The 14,012-nt window shown below is 42.4% G+C and overlaps 1 protein-coding gene across 1 annotated transcript; it reads left to right on the forward strand.

Moving 5' to 3' along the window:
• Positions 1-216: 216 nt before the first annotated feature.
• On the forward strand, positions 217-11,014 carry supv3l1 (SUV3-like helicase). The gene is made up of 15 exons (XM_088917849.1): positions 217-669; positions 1,097-1,174; positions 2,807-2,914; positions 3,291-3,405; positions 4,580-4,748; positions 4,868-4,979; positions 5,607-5,684; positions 6,213-6,304; positions 6,652-6,832; positions 7,281-7,374; positions 7,815-8,034; positions 8,562-8,642; positions 8,816-8,992; positions 9,490-9,638; positions 10,382-11,014. The coding sequence occupies exons 1-15, from the start codon at positions 387-389 to the stop codon at positions 10,869-10,871; spliced, it is 2,427 nt and encodes an 808-aa protein (XP_088773975.1). The 5' UTR covers positions 217-386; the 3' UTR covers positions 10,872-11,014.
• The last annotated feature ends 2,998 nt before the right edge of the window (positions 11,015-14,012 follow it).

Below are 14,012 nucleotides of genomic sequence, written 5' to 3' on the forward strand. Positions count from 1 at the left end.
TAAGGGTCCTCATTTTCCTCTGTCAAAAAGGAAAGTCACATGAAACAGAAACTTTCTATCATGCAGTTTTCACGATTAATGTCAAGCAAGTAATGCGGGCGGCATAAATAGCTTTTTAAAAATATAATATTATTACAGTTCTAATTAGACTTAATAAATCAATGCACATATCCGCCCGTTAGTTGCAGAATGTGATCAGGCAAAGTTTGAAACAGCTATGAAATGCAGGGGTCCTGTTCCACGTTGTCGGTGACAATGTTGATCGTCCTTTGCTTGGGTTTAACAGGAGTTTTTGTAGAAGTAATCACTGTTTGTTTAGATCACTTATAACGATGGAATGACGAGCTAAAACACGTTATTGTTCTTCGAACGTTTTTATCTTGAGGATGTCTCTGAAACACAGTATGTGTTTGCTGTCACGGGTTTCATTCCGAACAGTCTCTTTCCGTACCGCTGCTGGTGCGCTTGATCACGGTTATAGTTTGTACCATGTACCGCTTCGCTGTGTTCGAGAGCCCGGGCCTCTCGGCTTCTTGCAGTGCAGAAGCGCCTCTTCTAGCAGCCCGGCCAGACCCCCTGATACATCTCTGTTTGTCCCTTTGAACATCAAAAGCGATTACAATGCAGACGGGTCTGTAGGAACCGAGCTCAGCCGGCCACTTGATAAAAGTAAGATCTTTTCGCATCGTTTTATTTTTTGTTGTCTTTGTAAAGTTTTTTTTTTAACAGGTGCCACCACCACTGCCAAGTATATTACAGCTATAGTCGTATCCAGTAGCTCTGCACTGGACTGAGACGTAGATATGTACGGGTGGTTACAATATGAAACGTTTTCTTATGGTGGTAATGTACCACCTGCTACAGGTAATGACCTGGTTTTTAAACCCAGATGTCTATTGTGACTCTGTCCAGGAAAACTCCATTGCAATTAAGAAATAATTTGCGTTTATAGTTTATACTCTTCTGGATTGGTACTGCTATTTTCATATGACTACATGTAAACATATAGAAAAAGTTTTTTTAGGATTTATTTTGTTTTTGTCTCTAGCAATAATAGTAGGATCTATGCAGCTGAATGAATCTTGTTTTTTGACAGGTGAAGTACTAAAAGTGTTAAACAAATTCTACAAAAGGAAGGAGATACAGAGATTGGCAGCAGAAAATGGTTTGGATGGTGAGCATAATACCTTTTTTTCCTATATACTTAAAGCAGCATTGGGTCTCAGGTATGCTGTTTTGCTGGTGTGCTGCTTGTTTTGCTAAATCATACTCCTTGCAGCTTATTTCTGTTTGTTGTTTAAACACGTGGGATGACTTGGAGACAAAATGGGCACACAACAAACTCACTGGCAGTTAGCACATGTTGGATGGCAACTTTGTTATACAGAAAGGTAGGGATTCCTCCTCAGTGTAATGGGAGAATTGCTGAAAGCACAGCCTCTCCTGTAGTAACAATAAGGCTATCTGTTGTCCCACTTTGAAATGTGCATTGCTGAACCCTGTTTCCGCTACTGGTCACACTGGCTGGGCTAAGTGGTGATACTGGTGATGTGATCTGTAATCACAGGTCTGGACCATCTTAAGGTTTGCCTTTTCAATTTAGCAAAGTGGTTAGTAAATGTACAGGAGAAAACTGGTTGTATAGCATGGAGGCATTAAGCTTTTACATGTAAAAACAGATGAACAGTCTACTTTAAAAAAAAACTTTGCAGAGGTAAGTGAAATTGACAACACTCTCTTCCACAGTATCTCTAGCAAATGCTGTTTACAAATGTTTGTAGCTACAGTTCTGTGTCTGAAACATCTAAAGTTTAAATGCCTAATATTACACAAGTTTTTGACTCAACTTCTTAATTGAAATGTAAAATTAAAATGCACTCCAAAGAAATGCATTAAAAGCTTTTTGTTTAAATTTATGTTTTACTGAGTATGATTAAGGACAACGATTTTTGCTTACATTAATAATAATTGCTTACACTTATATAACGCTTTTCTGGACACTCCACTCAAAGCGCTTTACAGGTAATGGGGACTCCCCTCCACCACACACCAGCTATCAGTTGGGAGGAGAGAAAAGTGATGAAGCCAATTCATAGATACACCCCTACTCTTTTCGAGAAACGCCCTGGGATTTTTAATGACCACAGAGAGTCAGGACCTCGGTTTTATGTCTCATCCAAAGAACGGCACCTGTTTACAGTATAGTGTCCCCGTTACTATACTGGGGCATTAGGACCCATGTGGACCGCAGGGTAAGCGCCCCCTGCTGGCCCCACTAACACCTCTTCCAGCAGCAACCTTAGTTTTTCCCAGGAGGTCTCCCATCCAGGTACTGACCAGGCTCACACCTGCTGAGCTTCAGTGGGCTGCCAGTTGTGAGTTGCACGGTGATATGGCACATTAAGATGGGTAATGGTGGAATATTTGAATAAACAGTATACAGTATTACACAAGCTGTCATGGCCTCAACACAAATTTTCTCATATGTCCTCTGAATTGTCTTACTGTATCACAGGACAACAGCTTTCAGCTGTGGGTGTGGATTGAAAAAAACTTTTTTTATTGGCTTTGCTCAGTACAAATAGATGGACACCTTTCATTCTCTCACAGAAATAGAGCCTGTAGGATACCTCAGAGGAATGGTATCTTACTGTTCTTGGTAAAGGTGTTTATACAGATGTGCTGATAGCTTGATCTTTAGAAGTTGTCTTCGGTATTGATCAGTGATCTCTAAAAATCCATCATGGTGGGACATATAACTGTGGAAGAAAGGCCTGTGGAGTGAACTGTTCCTTCTGCCTGGCAGCTCGACTCTTCCATCAAGCCTTCATCAGCTTCAGGAAGTTTGTGATGGAGTCGGGAGCGATAGGCGCCGATTTACACATCGTTCTGAATGACATTTGCTGTGGTGCGGGTGAGTTTATGGGCTTCTTTTCAAAACTTAACAAACGAGCCATGGGTCACGATTTGAAGAGGGGGGCATGTCTGTGGAGGTTTGTGTTTGTAGCACTGAGTTAAAATCCCAGTCACCAGCACCAGAAGTGAACACCCGTCATTTCTTGGCTAGAATACCATTTTAATCAAGTCCCTAAGACTTAAGAATGGATTATCATTGAAGACTTGTGGAATTTGTGAAATGTGACGTCACTTGAACTTGTTCAAAGCTTGTGTCTGCCGCTTTTGAATATGTGAGTGGACTTGTCCTCCTACATTTGTCTTGATGAAGAATACAGTCAAAACAAGATGTATACATATGAAATATCAGTTTTATGCACTGTATCTTTCAACAGGACACGCGGATGATCTTTACCCCTACTTCATGAGACACGCCAAGCAAATCTTTCCCATGCTTGACTGCATGGATGACCTGCGAAAGATCAGTGACTTACGAGTGCCAGCGAATTGGTAGGTATAGTCATTTGCGTTTTGCCAATTGTAAAAATCCATGCCATTACACTGTCACTTCAAATTGAAATTAATCTACTTGTGATTTCACAAAATATTTGACAAGTTTTATCACTTCCTGTGGAAGCACAACAGAAGGCTGTAGTCATGTGGCTTAAATGAAGCAAACTAACAAGTTGCTAAAAATCTTAAAAATGCATGCTGAAGCACCATGGCTGGCTGTTTGCTTAGCATACTTGCTAAAAAGGTTAACAGCTCAGAACGTTGTAATAGGCGCAAAATGTACATTTTTGGTTAGCCTGTCTATATACTGGGCATCAGGAGAAACTTAACACATTATTTATGCACATATCTTCTTAGAAAAATAAAGTATATGGATTTTGGACACAGTTTAAATGATCGTTCATGACTCACCATGATTCTCTCGAGTGACTGTGACTGTTCCTTTAGCACTGATGACTTCATTAGGGAGACAGCTGATTGAGCGCAGGTGATGAGGTAATTTAACCTTAGAAATGTCCGGTGTGGTGAAAATAAAGAAAAATGCAAAGACACCAATATGCTCTGCTTAGAAAGAGCAGTGAGCAGATCTCAAGTCTGTGCACTGAGTTCACAGCCAACAGTTCCTAACCTGGCAGACTGTTAAAGTCAAACGGTCTGCTTTGGTCTGCTTTGGTCTGCTTTGGTCTGCTTTGGTCTGCTTTGGTCTGCTTTGGTCTGCGCTGCTTTGGTCAAGTCCTCTCTTGCTGCCCTTCCTGCAGGGCTCACCCTGATCTGACATAATTCTGGCAGGAAACGCACGGTCTCATGCTGTTGGCGTAATGCCTTTCTGACGAGACGAGAAATGGGACAGTTATGCCAAGGATGCACTTGGTGCTGAATCTCACATTGTTAGTTACCATTACAATGTTACCTTTATCACGGGCGTTCAAGTTGCCAGAGCAGCAAAAGCTAGCTTTTCCAAAGATTGCATTGTTCATTTGTAGCAATTGTAATGAGCATCAAAACTAATTATCTCTTATATTTCTCTGAAACTAAATTACCATCCCAGACACTGGCCTTGAGATAAGTTATATTGATAGAAAACTGTGCCGATTTTTGGCTTAAGCGGGGATTAGCCAGGATAAATTGAAAGCTGTGCTCTCTGATGTGGCCTGGGACTCACTCACTGTAGGTACCCAGAAGCCAGAGCCATCCAGAGGAAGATTATCTTTCACGCGGGTCCTACCAACAGCGGGAAGACCCATCATGCCATCCAGCGATACCTGGAAGCCAAGTCTGGCGTCTACTGTGGGCCACTGAAGCTGCTGGCTCACGAGATCTTCGAGAAGAGCAACAGTGCGGTCAGTGGGACTCGCCAACGTCGCTTCCTGTGAAAGAGCCCCTTTGTTGCTCGCAGCGGAAGATGGTTCCCACCGGGAGCAGGCTGTGCCGCTCTTTACGCCTGTGTTCTGTGCTTCAGGGTGTGCCGTGTGACTTGGTAACGGGAGAAGAGAGGACCTTCATGGACCCAGAGGGCAGGCAGTCGGGTCATGTCGCCTGCACCATTGAAATGTGCAGCGTCAACATGCCGTGTCAGTTCTGTTCTCCTTTTCTTCCAGACTGTCTTATTACGAGTAGCAGCCACCGTCGGCATTCGTTAGTGTCCTTGCAGTCCTGTACGTTTCCCGGTATTCCAGGTCATGATAGTTACAGCCCTTTGACTGTGACCAGACTGTCGGTTTCCCCAGGACTGAATAAGAGGGGAAAAGACTGACATACAGTATCTCTCGATAATGAGCACCTGATTGAATTATTTCCTTAGCGCCCATTGCTTACTGGGATAGGCTGCGGTTCCCCAAAACCCTGTATTGAATGAAGCGGTGAGAAGATAGATGGATGAATGATTTAAATATCATCGAGACTACTGCAGGGCTAAAACTCCTGTACATGACTTGAAAATCTCAATTTTTTAGTAGTTTAGGTCATTTTTTTAAACGTTAGATGGCTTTGAGTAACAATTTTATCTAAGATTGATGCATACAGTATCAGTACATTCTTGAAAGTAAATCTCATGTTGTAACGCTATCAAAGTTTCAATTAAGTTCAATTCACAGTAGAGCTGCAGTGTTATAATGTACTGTTCTGCTTGGCTTCAGACAGAACTATATAATGGGGTGTATTGATTAACAGTCATATAAATCTATTTTGTTTTCTCACAGATGAGGTTGCAGTCATTGATGAAATCCAGATGATCAGGGATCCATCGAGAGGATGGGCCTGGACTAGAGCTCTGCTAGGTCAGCCACCGTCTCCACACAGGAGGCTCATACAGTTGTCCGCATGACGTTGCGTTGTGTTGTGAAGACGTATGACAGTTCTTGTCTCAGACTGCTTGAGATAAAAGGCGTCTGCAGCATTTCACACAGCAAACAATAGATCTTCACGCTGATTGTCATTCACTAAACTTTGTATAGGCCAAAAAAAGGCTTTTTATCTTTTTTTCAGTAAAAAAATGTTTTTAATAAAACCTGAGAAAAGCATGAAAAAGAACATTAAAGCTCATTCTAAAGATTTGAATTAGAAGCTTTATAGTTCTGTAGCTCCTCAGATCTTGCCGAAATGGATGTCACCAGGTTCAAGCTCTAGAAAAAAATGTATATAAGCCTTGCCGCTACACCTTTTATCTTAAGCCGTGGGTCATCTTAAAGATTTGACATTTGTTTTTTTGCTGCTGTGAAGTTAATATTTAACAGGCTTTACACAGGTTTAAGTGAACCTCGTAAAAAATCTCTCTGCAAACTGTCTTTCTCTGTGTGTGTCAACAGGCTTGTGTGCTGAAGAAATCCATGTATGTGGTGAGGCTGCAGCTGTTAACTTTGTCACAGAGCTGATGTACACTACAGGAGAGGAAGTAGAGGTGAGTTAAAAGCTGATCCGTGGTTCAGGTTCACCGCTCTAGTGAAGATCTTGCTTTCAAGCGTTTTGATTAACAGTCACAACTGTGGAGACGGGCAGTACCTTGAAGAATACACTCCTTGAGTTATTCAAGTACAGCGATATGTTGTTAAAAACGTTTCCTTATTTGTGAATAAAAACACTTTAAGAATAAGTATAAAGTTTATTTCAGAGAAGAACAGAACAAAATTGTAGAGGCAAATGCAAGGCTGCCTTACAAAAACATCTGTAACAGATCGTTAAAAAATCCACATGAGCGCCCATTCGGAGAAGGGTATTGGTTTACAGTATATTTCGTTTATTCTGAAGGTGCGAAACTACAAGAGGCTGACTCCTATTACAGTGCTGGATCACGCCTTGGAGTCCCTGGAAAACCTGCGGCCTGGGGACTGCATCGTGTGCTTCAGTAAGAACGATATCTACTCCATCAGCAGGCAGATTGAGGCTCGGGGCCTGGAGTGTGCAGTAATCTATGGCAGTCTTCCTCCCGGTGAGTGTCTCTGACAGAGTCAGCTTGGCTTCTGTACTGCTGAAAGCAGTGTGAGTGCTCAAGCACAGTGCTGTGAACTAATCCTTTAGATCCAGGGCAGCTCTCTCTCAGTCTTAAGGTTAAATTCCAACAGACATATTTTTTCTCCTAGTATCTCAGCACTTTGGTGTGTTATATAGTTAAATGAGAAGTGCTGTGGTTTATTGTGTACCCCTGAATAGCTGGATGTGTAAACTCCCATCCGTACAGCTTGGGAGAGATTTTGAGCTTTGAAACACTCGAGCAAGCACAGCCTTATTGACGAGCTCCTGAGAAAACATGAACAGATCGAGGGGCTTGGAAACTCTGCTCATCAGATGTAATTTAAACAACAGCGGAAAGATGAACTTTCGTGTAACTGTATTAAGAATTGAGTAGCTTTAACTCTCTGATTGCTTTTTTGGAACAGGCACCAAATTGGCTCAAGCAAAGAAATTCAATGATCCTGATGACCCCTGCAAAATTCTTGTTGCTACAGACGCGATAGGAATGGGACTAAACCTGTGAGTGTTGGACAACATTTAGGTTGATAATAAAACCTATAGGAATTTGCTTCTTGACATCCTGTTGAAAGATCTAGTATGGAGTCTGGGATGAACGCTGTAGCTTATAGGTCGCTAAAGGATGTACAGTACCACACGTTTTGCTGAGAACTTCCAGGGTTGGGTGGGCCAATCTTGGCTTATCTCCCTCCAGTGAACATTGATGCCTTCCGGTAATTTGGGGTCTGCTCAGTGATGACTGTGGCACAAAATGCCTGCTGTTTGCATTTGTGCCTTACAGTCCCAGAAGAAATGGGGGGGGCTTGATGAGACACAGGATGGCATGACAGTGGGTTGAATTGGATTGTAAAAAACGTGTGTCTGCTGTCAACAAATTTGCAGCTAAAATGTAAGACATACTGGGTGTCTCAGCGCTGATCGGTGTTGCTCGTCTCGGCCAGGAGCATAAAGCGCATCATCTTCAGTTCGCTGATGAAGCCCTCGGTCAACGAGAAGGGAGAGAAGGAGATGGACACCATCAGCACCTCCCAGGCGCTGCAGATCGCGGGCCGCGCGGGCCGCTTCAGCTCCGTCTTCAAAGAGGGCGAGGTGACCACCATGCACCGTGATGACCTGCCCGTGCTGAAGGAGATACTGGGACGCAGTGTGGACCCCATCGAGGTGAGTGGGCGCAGCAGATAGCTCCAAGGGTACAACCTTCAATTAATCCGTAGTTGTGCACGTGATATGAAAAACAAATTTGCTTAATTTGGCAGCTGGAGCTGTGGGTTCAGCATTGTCCTTGGCTGTGCACTCTTTGATGCTTATGTCCATTATGAAATTAAAATAGAAAATAAAGGTTTATATTGTGATAGCATTTTAAAAAATGTAAGCTTTTGGAGCATTCCTTCATCAAGATGTGGAAAGATTGCATATGACATTTTTTGTAACCTGGTGACATACACAACATGAAATTTGGCACTTGGACAACATCTCTGCCCTGTTCAAAAACAATTTTTTTTACATCTAAGGACAAAGACTGCAAATAACTTTCTTTGTGTTCATTAATGTAAATCTTACCACTTTCATTAAAATGCGCCCTTTGGCTGCCCTTTTACGGAGTTAGATTTTGTTTTGTATTGTTTGTTTTTGCTTTAACAGCCTTTTTAAAATGGTTTGCAATTACTCCTGTTCCTGTCTTTTCCCAGACAGCGGGACTCCATCCCACAGCAGAGCAGATTGAAATGTTTGCTTACCACCTTCCTGAAGCTACCTTGTCAAATCTGATCGTAAGTGCAGAATGTGATTTCTGTAAAATAAATAGCAGGCGGGCGATTTATATAGCCTTTGGTATAAATCATTCCCAGCATGTCAAGTACAGTCTCAATAAAAAGATAATAAATAAAGATGTGTAATTCTAAGCTTTCCTGGGTGCTGACGCAGATTTTTTTGTTTTTCGCAGGACATTTTTGTCAGCCTCTCTCAAGTGGATGGGATGTACTTTGTTTGCAACATCGATGACTTTAAGTTCCTGGCCGACATGATCCAGCACATTCCTCTGAACCTGCGCTCTCGCTATGTCTTCTGCACTGCGCCCATCAACAAGAAGCAGCCTTTTGTCTGCACCTCCTTTCTAAAAGTACGTTCCTCTCAACCCTCGGAAGCCAAAAGGGGAGTTGCAGTCTCAAAGATGTGTGTGGCGACGAGCCCCTTACCTTCTGTAAACGGTTTCGGCTTCTCTGGACTGACAGCACAGCGGCTGCAGCCTTGCTGGTCGCAGATTGGGGATGAGTGTCTTTTAGCCCTTTAGGTGTTTGGGCTTTGAACTGTGCTTCAGTGCACTCTGGCTTACTGCTTGACAGCATTAAATATTTGTCATTATATTATATTCCTGTTTTTTTTTTGAGCAATTGCTCTGCTGTGGAGCATATTGGTGGTGTTTTATGGCACGCGAGAAGCTCAGACCCCTGTGGGGAATGTCCTGCAGAGGTACAGTATGTTTTCAGAGTTACTGAGAGGAAAGTTGCACTGTTTGTTCCTGTGAAATCCAATTAAGCCAAGTAAGAAGCTATTTCCTTTTAGCTTGTCCCCATGTTCCTCCTTGTTTCAGTCCAGTGTATTGCCCTGTGCTTCCAGTTTGCCAGGCAGTTCAGCAGAGATGAGCCTCTGACCTTCAGCTGGGTGTGCGGACACATCAGCTGGCCTCTTGCTCCCCCCAGGAACATCAAGGACCTGGTACACCTGGAGGCTGTTCACGATGTGCTGGACCTGTACCTCTGGCTAAGGTAGCTTGGGTTTGAGGTTGTGACTTTTGTGCTGTAAAGTGGTTTTGAAACCTGTTACGTTCAGGTAGATTCTGTGCATACCAAACCTAGCATTCATAATTTTCCTTAATTTACGTTTTCTGTGGCAGGAGCGTATTGGAATGTTTGTTTCTTTTTATGGGATGGTATTTTGACAGTATTCAGTCTCGTTCAGTACAAGCCATCTCAGTGATGAAAAGTCTGAAAAAAAGTGAATCCACATTTATGACAGTTTCGTGATGATGAGTACATGGTGTTTGCAGGGGCTTCTTCTGGGTGCTCTGGTTTCTTCCCATAGCACAAAAATATCCTGGCAGGTTAATTGGATTCTGGGAAAATTGGCCCTGGAGTGAGTGTGTGGGCATCTGTGTTTCTGTCTGTCTGCCTGCCTTGTGTGAACTGGAGTCCCATCAAGGTTGTACTTTGCCAGGATAGACTGTGGCTCCCTCATGGTCCTATATTAGATATAGTGGATAGAAAATGGATAGATTTGCAGACATTCTGGCTGGCACGGTCATATGTAATTTAAAATCTGTTTTATAGTCGATCAGTTATACTGTGTAACAGATCGTCTCATGACTGATGGACAATGCTGGAAGCTGGGTTAATGTTCTTACAACAAACGGTGATCTACTGTATTGCAAACAGCCTCCTTCTCATTACTGGTCCTTCCATTCTATTGGGCCTTAGGGTCTGAGCCTGTGTCTCATGTGACTCTTCCTCAGCTATCGCTTCATGGACATGTTTCCTGATGCCAGCCTTGTCCGGGACATTCAGAAGGAGCTGGACAGCGTCATTCAGATTGGCGTGCGGAACATCACGCGCCTGATCCGCGCCTCCGAGGCCAACGCCTTCCCCTTCTCCTCCTCCAGTGCTCTGTCTGGCCCGGACGAAGCCGCTCCCCTCCTCAGCCCATTCTCCGTGGACAGGAAGGCGAGTTCCCAGGAGCTCTGGGGAGCCAGAGCGCAGAAGCCCAGCCAGAGGAGGGTGCGGGGCTCCAAGATCCTAGGTTTCCGGGATGAGGACGGGCAGATGGGGCTGAAGGATTCACTGAGCTCTCGCCTCATTCAGGAGGGCCTTCTCACCCCCGACCTCCTGGAGCAGCTGCAGAGGGAGTGGTCGAGCGGGCAGCCCCCCCGCAGGGCGGACTCGGGGAGTGACACTGGGAATGACGGCAAGCCCAGTGTCCGAGGGAAGAAAAAGAAAAAGAAGTAACCTCTCCCGTATGGATTTTATTAGGTTACTGTGTTTGTTTAATACTGAACTCATTAATGAGGGTTTTATTTTTTGAAAAACATTGGTAGAAGAAACGTTATGCGACATGTCATGAGTAGGGCTAATAAACGGCAGCAAACCGATTTATTGTGCGTTGCTAATTTTTTTGGCAGCACTATGAAGTGATTCTTTTTGAGATAGATTACCGATTACAGGCTGGATGAAACATCAAAAAAAAATGTACAAGTGGAAGTGAGTCAGTGGATTTATTCCGATTGGATCATACTGTATTCTCTGCACCATTTGGGAAAATTTAAAAATTTCAAATCCAGAAAGTGAAAGTATTTGGCTTCATTATGCCAGTGCTTTGGTCTCGTATGTACCTGTACAGGAGAAAAGTGCCTGAGTAAGGGAGAGGGAGAGGAATAGATTTCTTCTGACAATAAAAAGACCCAGGCGGACAGCCGTGTACCAGTCAGAGAATAGTGGTTACAAGAGAACGTATCTCCTGTTGCCTTAAACACAGCAGCCCCAATGCCACAGTCGATGCGGAAGATTGCCATGGATATCGCTGAGGTGTTTTCTGCTTGAAAGAACCACGTTTGCGGATTTGCCAGGCTCTGGTAGTGGGTGTTTTCCCTCAGTTTTCCCATTTCGCTTTTGACTATATTGTTGCCTTTTAAAGGTTGTTGGTGCTCTGGGTTTCCCGTTCATAGTCCATGAACATTCACTAAAATACCTAAATGACTGTTTCCTTGCAGTTTTTGTCTTGATGAATCACGCTTTCAGGAACATACCTAGTCAGGATTGCTAATCTGATCAACACATGTGTAAGTCTGTTGCTGTCTGACTTCATTTATCAGTGTATGGAAAACGGGTATTTTATAGTAATTTGTCTCTGCTGAAGTTTATCGGATGGTGTCTGTCTTCACAATCATGGGATGCTTGTTATTATTTGCCTCCCTATTTTTACAGTTTTACTTTTTTAGGTTGTTATTATTTTTCTGTGGGTAGATACACTGTTATACTGCAAATAGTATATGACTTTCTGAGATGTGTTGCTATTCTTACTCACTTAAACAGACATTATGATAATAAATAAAAGTGCTGTAAGGCTTTGTTTTACAAGGATGCTTTTTGTTTTAAAAATTGCATTTCACTTCCTTTTGCTTTTTATATGTAGCGAATGAATAGTGCATTTAAAAAGAAGCAAGTATTTATTGACCAAATCTATATTTTAAAAATAAAATTAATGTGCATTGACAACATTAAATGAACAGTTTTAATATCCCTTGATTCTTAGAGCTGTTTTGCTTTCTGGAGCCGATAGCAGAAATAACTTGGGTGTCAGTCATGCTCTTATTAACTGCAGATGGCCCTCTCTGAGGGGCAGTGTTGACAGTTTCGTAGCAGAAAAGCAGAAGGTAAATGTGTTCGTTTATTTGCTTGTTTCTGCCTTGAACAGGTACAACAGGTGTCTTGTTGGAATATTTTGCTTACTGAAAGTTAACAGTGTCGACTGTAGCAAGTGAGCTTCTTGCTCAGGTGCTGCACATTCTGAGTGAATTCCGTCTCCCTCTGCTCCTGCTTCTCTGTGTTCCTGATGCTTTCTCTGTTGTTCATGGGATCACTGGTAAGAGACTACATGGTTCGGTTGGTGATTGTACTTGATGCATTGAACTGTCGTCCATTTGCATGAACAGCGCAAAGTCTCTGGACTGTCCAGCGAAGTCTTCCTTCAGTAGATCTTCGGTTCCTGAAAACAGGTGTGCAGCATGCTTTTGCTCTTGCCTTTGTCTAGCTTTTTTAGTGTGGGGGTAGGCGGGTAAAATTAAGGCTCATGCTATTATCCCACACCAATAACAAATCGCATTTAAAATTAAACCTTGTAACAATTGGTGCTTGATTCATGAATACATTGGTAGACAAAGATTTCTTCATCTGTATACAGTGAGTTTGGACTGGTACTCTTTTTCTCATTAAGACCTTGAGCCTAATTCTGAAAAATGTTAGTATCTTGGCAACCCAGACTTATTGTGCTCCGCTGGCATCAGATCAACGATTATTTTACATCAACAGGCTGGCCTGCCATCAGGGATTTTAAAAAGTCCTGGGGTGTATACTGAACACTTTTTTTAGTGCAGCATTTAATTAAAAAACACACATAATTGCACTCAGTGATCTAAAGAGTAAGTAATCAATATATTAGTCACCGACTAATTATTAAATATGCATTAAGACTGACGTGCATGCCCATTTTTGAATGCCTAAATTCATGATGTGTTAAGATGTTTATCATAACACAATCTAAAACAGATTTTATGAACACTTGGTTTTACTTATAAAAAAGAAAAATACATTTGATAATGGCCTAGACTGAGTTGTAGTATTATAAGACATGATCGGTTACAAAGTCCAGAGTGAAAAGTTCAGCTTTAATTAGCTGGGCGTTGGCATAGAAACCTTTTTTCAGTCAGTGGAAATATTCAGACTTGTTCAGTGCATTCCTGAAGTGAGGGTTCAGGGATCTTCAAACTTATTCTGATGGGAAGGTTTGTTAACTGTAATGTGTAGAACTACCACTGTGAAAAAGTTTTCTTTTTTACATGCAATCCTCCACACTGTACTGTCACTTAGCGGCTCCTATTATAAAGTCAAGGATAATTTAAATAATCAGTTTTATATGTCGTTGATACTATTAATCTTTTACCTTTGCTTTTATCTTCACCCATCTCGTTTCTCTGTAGAATGCAGACATCAGTTCTGAGAGTTTAACTGAGAGTTTAGTCGGAGCTGTATTGTGTTCTAATGGTTTATCACTGTATTCTGGGCTCCCGTGTGAAGGTGGGTTTTCTCTAACAATAGGTTGTTAAGATAAGATAGACTTAAATGATTTTGTATTGTGTGTGACTCATAGCTTCAGGAAGACAGGTCTAGTTAATCTTTAACACTAAGGAATGCAGTTTCACGGCTAGGATGGCTAGCTCAGGTCGGTAGCTGTAGCTCAGGTGGGTAGCTGCGTCAGCATGCGTAGGCTGCAAAGGATGGCTAATGATGGCTAATTGCAATTGCTAATAGCAAGTGCACATGTTGAGTAGACCTTCATTTTCATCACACAGTTTTTAGGTTTCATGCTTGCAA

Source organism: Atractosteus spatula, chromosome 5, assembly GCF_055471065.1.
Source record: "Atractosteus spatula isolate fAtrSpa1 chromosome 5, fAtrSpa1.hap1, whole genome shotgun sequence".
NCBI lineage: Eukaryota > Metazoa > Chordata > Actinopteri > Semionotiformes > Lepisosteidae > Atractosteus > Atractosteus spatula.